Source organism: Magnusiomyces paraingens (genome assembly GCF_902498895.1).
Source record: "Magnusiomyces paraingens strain CBS 517.90 genome assembly, contig: contig1, whole genome shotgun sequence".
Classification (NCBI taxonomy): Eukaryota; Fungi; Ascomycota; class Dipodascomycetes; order Dipodascales; family Dipodascaceae; genus Magnusiomyces; species Magnusiomyces paraingens.
Genome location: NW_022474067.1, coordinates 4,507,501 through 4,521,462, shown reverse-complemented (window position 1 = coordinate 4,521,462; position 13,962 = coordinate 4,507,501). Strand labels below are relative to the sequence as shown.

Sequence of the window (13,962 nt, the reverse complement as noted above, 5' to 3'; positions counted from 1 at the left end):
TGTAATAATGAGATACCAGTCTGAAAACCTAGTTGGAACATCAAAGGCAAAGATAGTACTTAATGACTCTGAGAATGCACATTATAATTTAAAAAAAAAAATATCATATACTTTAATTATAAGATAATAGTTTGGCATTGTTTAGGGGAAAAAAAAATTGAATACTATTCAACAAATAATTTTATTTGCCGGTACTGGCGCTAACCCTTTTTGAAAAGACGATGAAATTCATAGTTAGATTCGCTAGTTAATCTTCTTCCAATTGAGCAATTATTCAAACATGAATATATAAATAATGATAAAAGGCTTAGCTTTAACGATTCTTCTTCAATATCCTGGTAGATTTAATCATTATATAAATTATAACAAACCTAATTATGAAAAATAACCAGTTTATCCTAGTTAAATGAAGCTTTAAAAAATAATATGAGCATATCCATTTTTATTAATTTTTTTTTTTTTTTGCTTTCTTATTTCCTTTTTCCTTTTTCCTTTTTCCTTTGACATTAATTTCAAAGATGGATTTTAGTTTAAATTTTACACACACCTTATTCATGGAATAAGCTATTTAAAAGATGATCTATTGAAAGGCTGAATTGATAATCGCAAAATCATCCTACTTTTCCTCATTTCAAATTCCACATAGAGTTTTGTTTCTGGAATAAATTTTTCAGTTTAGTTTAACTATTTCCAGTCTTTCATAGTGAGATGGTTTAACCTTTATCTTTTTTGTAAAATCGTGAATAAAGCTCATAATTGGATGTTTCCCCTTCTCGTATTGGACAAAAAAAAAAGGCAAATATAGTGAAATCATATAACGCACATCTCAATATCACTTAATCACCTTATTCTTCAAACTTTTTTTTTTAATGTATTTGAATTTAAGCTTTCACATTAACTGTGACCATCATCAAAATGCGTATTCCCAAAACAGATGCATATCATGTATTTTTGCTGCGAGGATCCTGTGAAGCACCTTTGCGCATCCGCGCCTCGCTTTTTTTTTTTTTTTTTTGTATTTTTGCGCAAGGCACAACCTCCCCGATGCGCAAAAATACAAGCGCCCGATGCGCGCCGATGGCTCCGTGCATAGAGCTCTTGCAGATATCTCAAGATTCCCATAGGGTATGGGCTTTGCTAAAGCGCCTTTCGGGAGCGCGCATTCATGCCGGCGAGCAAGGGGTGGAGATGTATGGCCAAGTGTGGCCAAGTGTGGCCAAGTGTGGGAAAGAAGAGGCTGAGAATCCAAACAACAAGCTGGCGATGCGATTACTGAGTGGGACTTTAAGCAAGGGCTAATTATTTGGCTGGAAGGGAAGAATCAGCACGATTCGGGCAATCGAAAGTCTTTCCTATTTATAAGAATGATAGAAAGAAGATTGTTGAAAATTATTACAAGAGGAAATAACTAAATATCACTCTAGCTTCAGGCCATCATCTATAAAAGTTTCAGTATGTAGGATTCTTTTTCTTTTTTTTTTTTTTTTTTTGTTTGAAAAACATATAATTAGCTTTTGTTCTAAACTGGGTTTTCACATAATCATAGCCAAAGTGTACGTTTCCTCCAAGGCTCTGGAGCAAATATTATTTATGTATGCCGTTCATTAATTCTTGCATGCACAAGTGTGCAAAAGCGTATGACCGTGATGGTTAGGTAGCAGAAGAATATCTAAGTGGAGATATTTTTAGTGTGCTTTTGGTGTAGTGGTGCTTTAATTCGACATGGGTTTTTTTCCATCTGCCTTTTTTTTTTTTTTTTTTATATTCAAATTTTTATTAAGGTTGATATATCAGTGATAGATGTGTAAACTCGTGCGGCTCAAACGCATAACTAGATCTTTTTTTTTTTTTTTTTTTTTTTTTTTTTTCAAATCAAGATCTTGTCTTTGATTGATGCTCAAGATTTTGATCAAAAAAATTTCAAGACCTTATATATATATAAGGACCTTTTAGACCATGAAAAAAAAAAAAGAATTTGAATAGTTTAGTACTTTTTATTTTGAAAAAAAAAAAAAAACTATTATTATTCCTATTGTTTGAAAAAAAAAATGACTTATACCACTTTATACAACCGTCTAGGTATTCAACCTAACGCGTCTCAAGCTCAAATTCTCGAGGCATATCGCAATCTGGTCAAACACATGCATCCAGACAAGTTACCACCTCCTCGTACAGTAGCCGGAATTAAAGCTGCTGTTTCTTTTAAAAAAATATACATTGCCTATGAAGTTTTGTCAAGTTCATCTGCACGTGCCGCCTATGACCGAGGAGGTATGACAGAAGTATGTCGCATTGAAGGTGCGACATGGTGGCTGGCTCACTGTGAAACAATTGCAAGGCAACTTCCACCTATTAATGCTGATAATGATGAATCTGAATATGAGTATGAGTATGAATATGAATATGACGACGACAAAGATGAAGAATTGGAAGATTTTTTTGAGCCTGAACCCCGCCACTGTACCTGTCTTATGGAATCTGTTCCTGCGCGCAACACTACTCTAAAATTTGGACCAATATCATCGTTGGTTACTTATACTTGCGAAGTGTGTCGGCAAATTGCTGCAGAAAAGCATCGTCTGCGCTCATGCCGCCATAAACCACGTCGTGTTGATCAATGGGTAGAAAAGACTTTGGAGTACTTGGATGATGTACAGTACTATGAAGAGTGTGATCCTTTACCGCCTTTACCTGAAAATGAAAATACGGCTTTATTGAATAACGTACAAAGACCTCGACATGGAAATGATGATCTTCCTATGTATGAGAGTATTTGTCAAAATTTGGAAAATGAACAAAAATTAAGACCTCGCAGGGGTAATAAACTTTTAAGGCGACAATGGTGCTACTTTTTTTTCCGTAGGAACAAAACCTGCAGAAATGTTAATAGATAAAAAAAAACCACTTGGAAAAAACAATTTATAAATAACCAATAATTTCAAGTTTTGTTTTCGTTTATAATTAATACATAATATTTAATCCTTCTTAGATTTCTTCTTCTTGGGCTTCTCCTCGTCTTCCTCCTCACCCTTTCTCTTCTTTTCCTTCTTTTCCTTCTTCTCTTTCTTCTCTTTCTTTTCTTTCTTTTCCTTCTTTTCTTTCTTTTCCTTCTTTTCCTCATCATCCTCCTTCTTCTCTTCCTTCTTTTCCTCCTTGGGTTCCTTAACCTCCTTAATCTCCTTGATCAAAGGAGTAGCAGCGGGGGCAGAAACAGCAGGGGCAGAGACAGGAGCACTCTCGTCAGCAGGAGCGGTATGGTCAACATACTCCTTCTTCCACGAGTCGGGTGTGTTCTCATTAGGACGGCCAAACTTATCAAGCTTGCCCTCAGTCTTGAGCTGCTTTTTCCGTTGAGCAACAGGACCAAGACCCCAACGTCTGGGGTATGTGTCACGCTCCATAATGCAACGCTTGATCTTGGCAACAACACCATGGTCGCAAGTAGAAAGATCAACAGTAGACATTTGGGCAATACCAATGGCAATAGCCTCACCCTTGGTGGTAATCAAAACAACCTCATCATCCATCTCAATGCCAGCTTCATAGCGGAGCAGACCGGGAATCATAAGTTTAGCACCATAGCACACAGAGTTGACTGCAGAGTCCTTGACAACAATACGCTTGTAGCCCAACAAAAGAGTCTCAAGAGGCTTAATGCATCTTCTAAGATAGGATTCATCCTTGGTATTGTCATAAAGCCACTGAGCATCTAAGATATCGTGAAGAGTAACCATATCGTCAGACTCAGAAAGAGCACCCGATCTGACACGGCGCAGTTCCTGCATGTGGCCACCAACACCAAGAAGCATACCCAGATGAACACACAGAGTTCTCATATAAGTACCAGCCTCGCACGAGGCCCAAAAGACACCAAGATGGCGGTCGTTATCAAACTCAAAAAGTTTGGAGTCGTAAATGGTACGCACACGAAGCTGACGCTTAACGGCAGAAATAAGAGGGGGACGCTGGAAAAGAGCACCAGTAAGCTGCTCAAGGGCACGGCCCATATCCTTCTCATCCTTAAGAGCTTCGTGAAGTCGGACGATACAAACGTACTCCTTACCAGCACCCTGCTGGGACTTGACGAGACGCGTAGCACGGTCAATACAGACAATCAGGCAGCCCGTGACCTTAGGATCCAAAGTACCGGAGTGACCAGTCTTCTCGACACGCAAAATACGTTTTATCCAGGCAACAACCTCGTGACTACTGGGGTTAGAGGGCTTGTCGAGGTTGATGATGCCGGAGGCAATATATGACTTGAGATCTCGCTTCAGAGGTGAGCAGCCGACTGGAATGGGAGTGTAGTGGCCGCTTCTCACCAGAAGCTTATCATAGTTCTTGAGCAGCAGAGGCCAATTACTGGTATCTGGAGCCGCCTTGCTGTTTTCAGGCTTAATGACAAAGTCTTCGACTTCGGCGTCTTTCATTTCCACGTCTTTACCCATGGTTGGAAAAAAAACTTGTGTATATGGTGGTTTGTGTGGTGTGTGTAAAAAAAGGGAGAAAAAAAAAGAGAGACGAAGACGAAAATTTTCTTTGAAAAAAAATTTTTTTTTTCACACATCCACACGACAAACCCCTAACCCTGGAATACATACGCTTATTTTATTTTATTTAAATTTTTATTTTATTTTTTTTTATTTATTTTTTTTTTCTGATAACAAAAACAAAAAGAATTTACAAATCCTAATAAACATTGGCTGCCAGTCCCAACTGAGTCGAAATCTTGTCTACCAAAGCCCTTTTCATGAACTGTTCACGCGAAAGAATTCTTGTGTGTCTAAGAAACGATTCTAGAGAAATTCGACCTTTATCTAATGCTTTACTTAACACGTAGAGTGTATCGTCAATCGCATAGGACTCCGAGACCAAATCATAAAGTTGATTGTAAACAACGGTTTCTGCACATACAACCTCATCAATCTTGGGCTCTTCGCGCGACTTTGCATCTTCTATAACGGCTTTTGCTTGTGAAATCTTTTGCGTTAAAATAGCTTCATTTTCTTGAGATGCAGCGGTAATACGGTCCAAATCAGTGAGTTCATTATTGACAGCGCGCTCCATCCATAACAAGGTTTCCCGAGTTTGCAGCAAGCGAATATCATTATGTGCAACCATAGGCTGTAGTTCCTTTTCTACAATCTCAGTCAATGCAGCATGGACATCATTGGCAGCTCGAATTTTTTGAGGATTGGGCGGAAGTTTTGGCGGAGTTGCAGCCCCTACAATATTTGAGCCTGATGGGGCTGTTCCAGAAACACTGGGGGTGGCTGTATCAGTCATATCCATGATATCAAGCTGCTGTTTAGCCCATGCTGGCCGTTGTCCCACAGAAGAGTTGACATCACGGGTAACAGAATACGGCAAGATACCTTGAGGAACGGTGGTATGACTTGGAAGTGTTATTGGTATTGTTTGGTTTGTAGTAGTACCTGTAGGTAATGGGGTATTGGAAAGTGCTGGTGACTGTCTGGTTCCCGAAAATTGTTGTGGAAGCGGCGGGATTGGAGGACCATTACCGGTATGAGTAGGTGAAAGAGGTGTATTGATAGAACTTGAACCACTATGCTGGGGATTTAAAGGCGATGATTGACCAGAGAAGTGTGATAACCGGGTGGGTGTTTCGGGATGCGGAGGCAGTGGAGGTGGAGCATGAAGATTTCCTCGCGTGACAGATGATTGTCTTGCCAAGGGAGAAGCCGTAGCATGCGGATGATTTTGTTGGAGCTGCGGCTGTTGTTGGGCAGGTTGTAGTTGGGGTTGAGGTTGAGGTTGAGGTTGAGGTTGAGCTTGCGGTAGCGATTGCGATTGTGGTTGCAGTTGCGGTTGTGGTTGCTGTTGCTGTTGCAGTTGCGGTTGTGGTTGCTGTTGATGCTGTTGTTGAGATGGTGGTGGTGGCTGGTAATTGGGCGGTTTAGCATAAACTGGTGGCTCCTTGCCAAATGCAATACCTAAAAGCCGAACAAGTTCCAAAATTGAAGAGTTCTATATATTTTTGTTAGCAATCGACAGTTGAAAATGAAAGCCTGCTATGCACATACTTGAACGCTTTCGTGCCAATGAGAAAGATATGGGTGATAACATCGGCCATTTGTATCAACGTAATTTCCGGGGTGAATGAGCATATCCTGAGTTGGTCTGACAAAAGCAAACGGTGGGCTATATGGGTATGCTTTAGGAATCCAGATCTCCACAGGGATTCTATAAGTGGAGTTCCCGATAACTGCAGACACTGTTCCATGAAGACACAAAAGCAGCTCAGGTCGGCCGTACTCGTCGGCTACATCAGTTAGACAAAATAAAAAGAAACAAAAAATAGCAAACAAGTTTAAGCAAAACCTACTATAAACGTTTGTGCGAGGTCTCAGTAAAGGATACGTTAGCACAGTACTAATCGTATCTGTTGCAGTTCTATGAGGGTCTCGATATTCCTTTGAAAAAAGAAGCTGTTAGGCCTTGTATGTAGACATTAAAGTGTGCATGTACCTACTGGAGCAAGAACGGTGTTAAGCCACGAGACAAGTTCTGGAGGCGCTTGCAAATGAGCTTGTTGAGATGCCTGCTGATGGCCATGAGGATGAGCTAGCGGAATGTTCGCGGGAGCACCGCCATGAGGGAGCATTTCGATGGTAAGTGGTGGTAAGTTGTGTTCTTTTTTTTTTTTTTTTTTTTTTTTTTTCGTCAAAAAGCTGTTGATTGCACACTTGAAAAAGAGATTGCGACAAAAGCATGCAAAAAAAAACAAAAAACAAAAAAAAGGATGCATACACAAATATAAATTACGTAAATAATTACTTAATTTGATTGATATGAATTCAAACATACGTGTGATAATAAATCCCGTGACCACAACACTATTTCTTATTTCTTATTTCTTATTTCTTATTTCTTATTTCTTATTTCTTATTTCTTATTTCTTATTTCTTATTTCTTATTTCTTATTTCTTATTTCTTATTTCTTATTTCTTATTTCTTATTTCTTATTTCTTATTTCTTATTTCTTATTTCTTATTTCTTATTTCTTATTTCTTACAACTTGGAGATTTAATCTCAATATTTAAGCCGCTGAAGATACTTCTCATGGAACTCATGGACATCCTCAGCCATCTTACCGCTAGCAGGCCGCTCTTGGGCCTCTTCCTGGAGCCCATCAGCAGTACCTTGGACGTCGACCTTTTTCTGCTTTTGGTTAAGTTTCCACTTGCCTTCGGTGCGGGTAACCTCAATGATAAGGCCAAAAATCATATTTTTGAGAATGTTTAGGTACCCCTCAGGAGCCTCATCAACATCCCAGGGCTTAGGTCGGCTTTCCTCGTAGGTTGAAGCCTGCTGCTTCAAAATTCCGTGAAGAGTTGCATTGTCCTCCTTGAAATTCACAAGTTTGGGTTTGCCGTAAACATGCACTGCAGAGTACAACCAAGTAGGCGCAACCTTGTGTGACTCTGCCTTTGTGGGGTACCAAGATGGGGTGCAGTACCGGTTGTATCCTTGAAACACTATCAAAATCTCATCACCGCTATCTGCTGCGGCCTGCAGGTCTTTGGCCGCGGGGTTTTCCTTGTGGAAATGACCAATTAAAAAAAAAGTATCAGGCTTTTCAGGATCTTCGCGAATAACAAAGGGGAAATGATTGGCATTGAGGCCGTTGGGTCCGCCAGCTGTCACAACGGTGCCAAGCGGGAAATCACGAATCAGTTGCTTCTGGGTTTCGAGATCGGGTTCGACATATTCTTTGGGAAGAAACATAAGGAATGAGTAAATGTAAATTTAAATGTGAATATATATTGATTGAGAAGAAAATAAATGACTTTTTAGATAACTTTAGAGGGGATATTATAGTGTATTTATACTATCTTACCCAATAGACGGCATTCATTACAAAGCCAAATTTAACAATGCAGCCCCGGGTCGAGCTTCCCATAAACTATCCTCTAAGTTATCGCGGTTCCCTAAAAAGAGAAAAATAGCAAATACCATCTCGCCCGTGTTTTTTTTTTTTTTTTTTTTAAAAAAAAATATGGATGACTTAGTCAACGGTAGTTACCCGTGTTTGCATCAAATAATAATAAAAAAAAAACAAATTAGATATTTGCTCTTAAATTTTAGATGTCTCTATTCTATAAGCCCGTTTTCATATACCCGTGTTGTTCATCATGAATTATCTATCCTATTTCAGTAAATTGGAAAGGTCTCCATTATCATCTTCGTGACTAATAGCGCTTCCCGTAATCATAGTCTCTCCACTTGTTTCTTCTTCTCCTTCATTTTCATGTTTCTCTGTGCTCTTTTTCCGCTTGGCAGGCTCGCGCGACACGGATCTCACTGACGAAGTGGACATTCGAGACGGCTCCAGGTCAGTTAATTCGTACTCATTATACTGCTCTAGCAGTGCAGTCTCGGCCGGGTTTGTTGCATGATGCTGAGGATGTGACGAAGCTGGAGGAATAAATGACTCTTCGTCTACGGCTCGGGGTCTTGAACCACCAGTATCTAAACCAACGTTTGAAAAAAAGGTATTGCGAAGCTCGCGCCATTGACTCGACCATGTTCCCAATGACACCATCAGTATAATTGACGTAAACTGCAACCCCCACCAAAGTCCGGAAGTTGGAAAGCTACCTTCCACAATCCAGCAAACCACCAAGTTGATTCCATGAAGAGTCAGTGTAAAGTCCAATGCCAGCTTTGATCGGCCCACAACAACTGTCAAAGCTATCACAGAAAAAATAGTATCCAGTAGCCAAAGCATGACGAGTGTCCACCCTACTGTAGTGTCATGTCGCACTGGTGACCATGAAAACACCAGCTTTAATGAAAAAGGCGGTCTTCCTGCCACCATGCATGTGAATAAAATCAGTAACAGTCCAATGCCATAGTAAATCAATTGCAGTGTGACTATTTGCCAAAAAATGTGTCGGGGTGCCAAGTAAGAATCTGATGAGTAATAATAGGAAGAAAGCGACCTGGAAGTAGCTGCTGTACTTGACTCTTCTCTACCATGCGAATTACTTTCTGGTTTTATCATATGAGCAAGACCGGAAAGTTGGCTTAGCAGTCTCATTATGGGTTCTTAAAATTGTTACTTTTTGAAAGCGTTTAGCATTTGCAGTCCAAAGGGACGATATTCAGAAAAAAAAAAGAGGGTCGCGTAGCATTTACAGCCTTACCATCACGTGTTTGAAAAATAATTGTAGACTGAAATATACACATAATGTTGCGTAGTTAATAGCATAGAAGATTTTTTTTTTTCTTTTGGGTGAAATTTTTTTTTTCTCCATTTTGATCCGACATAGACAAAACTAGCATACACATACACATTATAATGGCCCCAGCAAAGAAGGGAAACAAGGCTGCTCCTAAGGGTGCATCCAAAAATGCTTCTAAGGGTACTACTAAAACTTCTTCTAAGAATGAGTCTAAAGTTGTACCTAAGAATGAATCCAAGACTGATCCTAAAACTACATCCAAGGACGCGTCTAAGAAAGAACCAAAAGCTGCTCTCAAGGCTACCCCCAAGGCTGAACTCAAAGCTGAACCTAAGAATACATCTAAAAATGAGCCAAAAATCAAAACCAAAAAGGCTTTTGATGATGACTTTGTAATGACTATTTCCGATGATGAGGAAGTTATTGTTGCCGAAGAAAGTAGCGATGAAGAGGGCAAGAAGGAAATTCCTGATGCTGACAAGGCACCCAAGAAAAAAAATAAGAAGAACAGCAAGAAGAACGCTACCAAAGAAGAAGAGGCCGGTCCTGAAGGTTTGTCACTGGATCCTGAATTTGTATTTGATGCCGGTGATGGATCTACAGCTATTGATGATGAGTTTGGCGGTTGGGATTTTGAAGTCAAGGACAAGAAGAAGACCTTTTCTAAAGATGTAGACTTGGACGAGATTATTCGACGCAAAGGTGGTCTAGATAATGCCAGTGATAGTGAAGACGAAAAAGCTGACGATGAAGACGATGATGATCTTGCTTTGGATGGGTTTGGTATGGGTGCCCAGGACGACGAAGAAGAAAATGAGGAAGAAGAAGATGGAGATGAGGAGTCTGATGAAGAAGAAGCCGAGATTCCCAAAAACCAAGAAGACACACCACAGGAAATTGCAAAGTTTTATGCTCCCCAAACTGAATCTGTGCGTGCAACATCCACTGTGCATAAGACTTTCCAAGAGCTTTCACTTTCTCGACCTGTATTGCGTGGTATTGCTGCACTCAAGTTCTCCGAGCCAACCCCCATTCAAAATGCTGTCATTCCCATTGCCCTGCTTGGTAAAGACATTGTTGCTGGTGCTGTGACCGGTTCCGGTAAAACTGCTGCCTACTTGATTCCCATCCTTGAGCGTCTTGCGTACCTCCCCAAGAAGGTAGCCATGACTCGTGTTGTTGTGCTGACACCAACGCGTGAATTGGCAGTGCAAGTTTCTGACGTTGCGACTAAGTTGTCGCAGTTCCTTGGATCGATTCGTGTTGGACAAGCTGTGGGTGGTTTGAACTTGAAGCAGCAGGAACAAGTTCTTAAGTCACGTCCCGATATTGTGGTTGCGACACCTGGTCGTTTCATCGATCATGTGCGCAACTCACCATCATTCCAAGTTGATGCTGTTGAAATTCTCGTTATCGATGAGGCCGATCGTATGCTTGAGGCAGGTTTCCAAGCAGAGCTTACAGAACTGTTGAGTCTGTTACCACAAAAGCGCCAAACATTGTTGTTTTCTGCTACAATGAACAACTCCATTAAAGACCTGATTCAGCTGTCACTCAATAAGCCTGTGCGCATTATGATCAATCCACCCAAGCAGGCGGCCGGTGGTCTTATCCAGGAGTTTATCCGTACTCGTAACGACAAGCTTGAGTATAAGCCCGCAGTGCTGCTGTGGCTTCTCAAAAAGATTCTTGACTGCCAGAGTATCAAGCAGCGTATTATAGTGTTTGTTGCACGCAAAGAAGCGGCCCACAAGTTACGCATTATTCTGGGTCTACAAGGTGTTCACGTTGGTGAACTCCACGGTGCGCTGACACAAGAGCAACGATTACAATCCGTGACACGATTCAAGAACTTGGAAGTTCCTATTCTGTTATGTACGGATTTGGCATCTCGTGGTTTGGATATTCCCAAAATTGAAGTTGTCATCAACTACGATATGCCGTCGACATATGAGGTGTACCTGCACAGAGTCGGTCGTACGGCTCGTGCTGGTCGCCAGGGTCGCAGTATTTCGCTTGTTGGAGAAAGTAGCTCCGACCGCAGCATTGCACGCGAGGCTATTAAGAGCAGTATGGGCAATGACGACAAGCAGCCCAAAAAGAAGAAGAACAAGTTTGTGACGCGTACCATTGATTGGGAATACGTGCAGCCAGTGTACGAGTCGATGGAGAACAAGGAAGAAACATTGACTGAGATTTTGGAAGAGGAAAAGACGGAGAAGATGATGGCACAGGCCCAGCGAGAACTGACCAAGTCACAGAATCTGTTGAAGCATGAGGCAGAAATCAAGAGCCGGCCTAAGCGCACGTGGTTTGAAACGCAAGCCGACAAGATGAAGAGCAAGTATGGAACTGGGCCAGAGGATCAGCAAGCCAAAAAGGCTGATGATGCAAAGAAGCTTGTGCGTGATCACCCTGTGTTGGGTGCACAACTCCCTAAAAAACAAAAGCGTGCTGATACAGTGGGTGATGGCGAGGGTGGCCGTGCATATAAGAAAACCAAAGTGGAACGCGATGAATCAAAGAAGCGGGGAGGACCTAAAAAGAACAAAAATCAAAGCAAGCAAAAGGCCAAAATTGCTAGAGCTAAAAAGTATCGCAAGTAATATGTGTAATCGATTTTCAATATAAACAAGAATAAAATAATTTTTTTTTTTTTTCAATTTTGTTTTACAAAAATTTACAAAAAGGCTAAGAATAAAAATAGTTATCGGACGGAACAATGCTATCAAAATCATCTTCAGCTGAGTTATGACGAGAGGCATAGTCGTAATCAGTTGGAGTAACTTGAAGCATTTGAAGACGAAGTTTAGTTTCAGCAAACATGTCAATATATTTTTTAGTCTCCTTAGATTGGTAGGGCTTGTTTTTAAGCATGAGCAGACCATCACCCCAAGCAGCAGCCTTTTCAGGAGTATCGGTATAAAAAGTCAGGGTTGTTCCATCACGAGGGCCTGAAAAAATAAGCGAAATGCGTGAATAATTTGTTCGGGAGAAAAGCGACACACGCAGCGGGTTCTTGCGGGTCTGCGAGGCATGAGCACCGGGGGAAAGCGATGTGACTACAACTTTGGAAATGGACTGGAGATCAATGGCACGTGAAAGCGCATCGACTGAAGGGTACTCTGGGAGCTGCGATGGGTACTCTGAGTAATGAAGAGTGTTCAAACTCGGCGAGAGAGCCACAAAGTAGCGGCGTGATGTAGGTGCGGCCACATTGGTGACAGTAGTGCTAAGCGGTGCACTAATGTTGCTATGACCGAGTGACGCAGAGGACGAAATAGCACCCGTGGCAGCTGTTGCACGCGAAATTAAAGGCTTAGAGCTTAATGTAGAGGTTGAAGGTCCGCTGCTAGAACCAATCGAAGAGGCCGGCTTGACCGGGTTATCAATGTAAAACCATTCACCGCGCAAAAGGAGGCGGATGCGCTGTTCTCGGACAAAGTCATATGATTCTTGATGGAACTGGTTGTGAAGAGCGCGAATTTCATATCCCCATTGATGGTTGAGGTCCTCCTCAATATTTTTAAGCTGGATGGCGCGCAAATCAGTGTACGAGAGTGTATCAAGCTTGTTGAGAACAGTATCAAGAGTTGCCGTATTGAAATCCATATCTGGGATGGCTGATCGGAAAAGCACACCCACCACCTTACGGATATTGTCAAAATCCGAGCGCTGGGCACTCGAGGCAATCCACAGACGCAAAAAGTTGACAACACCGGCGGTGATGAGGGAACTCCATTCAAAAATAAGAGGTCGTAACTTGGAAAGTTTGGCGAGCTCGTGCTCAACTGACGCGTGTCCGGCACCGCCTTGGGACGAGAAAGAAGTTGCAGAAATGGCACTATCACCAGAATGAGAGCCGGTTTTTTGGTGTGACTGAGAGCGAGAAGAATCTGAGCCAATCAGCATAGAGGAGGGTGCGGTTGAGGCTTCTAAATGAAGTTGTTTGGTTCTGTCATCGATTGCCAACCCGGACGCAGTAGAAGGTGACGATAAGGGGAGGTTTGTTGTAGAGGTTACATCGGAAGGTGAGTAAGGGGCTGGAAGAAAGGAATCTGGGACAGATGAAAGATAGGCTGGGTCCAATACGTGGTTAGAGATGCCGAAGATGTCATAGAGGATTTGGGTAACTGCGAGGGCTGCCTGAAGAAGAGGGAAGCGTGCACGGGCTGGAGCAAAGACCAAATGCTCAAGGTACATTTTTTTGAGCATCATGTCATCTTGAGAAAGAATGTCGACAAAATCTTGGAAGCCACCCCATTTTGTTGAAGCATTTACTTCAGAAACCACATCAGAGTTTTCTGGGACACCAGCACGTTCCCAGTCGGCTGCTGCGGAAGAAGAGGATCCCATGAGCTGGGAAAAAAGGAGTTCACCACGACGGACGGTTTGAGCATGGATATCTACAGCAGCAGTGTCCAGGTTTGTGGTTGCATATCTATGGAAAGCAGCTCGAAGGAGTTCTTGGAGGTCGTAAAGCTGTGGACTACAGGATGCAGCAAGGGGTTTATTTTCATAGAGCTGAGCTACTGCACGAAGAAGGCCAGCATCCCGGAGGTCGTCAAAAATGGTGGATGATACTTGAGGGTTTTCTGGGGTTGGGAGTGAGAAAGCGATAACAAGAGAGTTGATGAGTTGGAGGGCGTTAAGAATAACTTGAATGTTTGACGAGGCGAGACGCGAGACTAATGAGTAAACAAAGCTGTTGACGGACTTGAGGGCAGCAACTAGGTCAGGGAAGCTTGGAGGC

At 41.9% G+C, this 13,962-nt stretch overlaps 7 protein-coding genes across 7 annotated transcripts in view; 2 read left to right on the top strand and 5 right to left on the bottom strand.

Annotated features, from left to right (window-relative positions):
- Positions 1-2,048: 2,048 nt before the first annotated feature.
- Positions 2,049-2,894, top strand: SAPINGB_P001364 (uncharacterized protein; the record flags this gene model as incomplete). The annotated part of the gene is made up of 1 exon (XM_031996087.1): positions 2,049-2,894. One exon carries the CDS (start codon positions 2,049-2,051, stop codon positions 2,892-2,894), a length of 846 nt encoding a protein of 281 aa, XP_031851978.1.
- An 81-nt stretch (positions 2,895-2,975) lies between these two features.
- On the bottom strand, positions 2,976-4,448 carry SAPINGB_P001363 (uncharacterized protein; the record flags this gene model as incomplete). Its single annotated transcript, XM_031996086.1, has 1 exon — positions 2,976-4,448. One exon carries the CDS (start codon positions 4,446-4,448, stop codon positions 2,976-2,978), a length of 1,473 nt encoding a protein of 490 aa, XP_031851977.1.
- Positions 4,449-4,689: 241 nt separating this feature from the next.
- SAPINGB_P001362 (uncharacterized protein) lies at positions 4,690-6,625 on the bottom strand (the record flags this gene model as incomplete). The annotated part of the gene is made up of 3 exons (XM_031996085.1): positions 4,690-5,988; positions 6,045-6,283; positions 6,490-6,625. 3 exons carry the CDS (start codon positions 6,623-6,625, stop codon positions 4,690-4,692), a joined length of 1,674 nt encoding a protein of 557 aa, XP_031851976.1.
- A 428-nt stretch (positions 6,626-7,053) lies between these two features.
- Positions 7,054-7,749, bottom strand: SAPINGB_P001361 (uncharacterized protein; the record flags this gene model as incomplete). Its single annotated transcript, XM_031996084.1, has 1 exon — positions 7,054-7,749. The coding sequence occupies one exon, from the start codon at positions 7,747-7,749 to the stop codon at positions 7,054-7,056; it is 696 nt and encodes a 231-aa protein (XP_031851975.1).
- A 421-nt stretch (positions 7,750-8,170) lies between these two features.
- Positions 8,171-9,064, bottom strand: SAPINGB_P001360 (uncharacterized protein; the record flags this gene model as incomplete). Its single annotated transcript, XM_031996083.1, has 1 exon — positions 8,171-9,064. One exon carries the CDS (start codon positions 9,062-9,064, stop codon positions 8,171-8,173), a length of 894 nt encoding a protein of 297 aa, XP_031851974.1.
- Positions 9,065-9,325: 261 nt separating this feature from the next.
- SAPINGB_P001359 (uncharacterized protein) lies at positions 9,326-11,815 on the top strand (the record flags this gene model as incomplete). Its single annotated transcript, XM_031996082.1, has 1 exon — positions 9,326-11,815. One exon carries the CDS (start codon positions 9,326-9,328, stop codon positions 11,813-11,815), a length of 2,490 nt encoding a protein of 829 aa, XP_031851973.1.
- Positions 11,816-11,900: 85 nt separating this feature from the next.
- SAPINGB_P001358 (uncharacterized protein) overlaps positions 11,901-13,962 on the bottom strand; it is a gene marked incomplete at both ends in the record, with an annotated part of 2,540 nt that continues 478 nt past the window's right edge. The window contains one exon of the mRNA XM_031996081.1: positions 11,901-13,962. This exon is cut by the window's right edge and continues 104 nt beyond it. Coding sequence (XP_031851972.1) covers positions 11,901-13,962 — 2,062 coding nt within the window.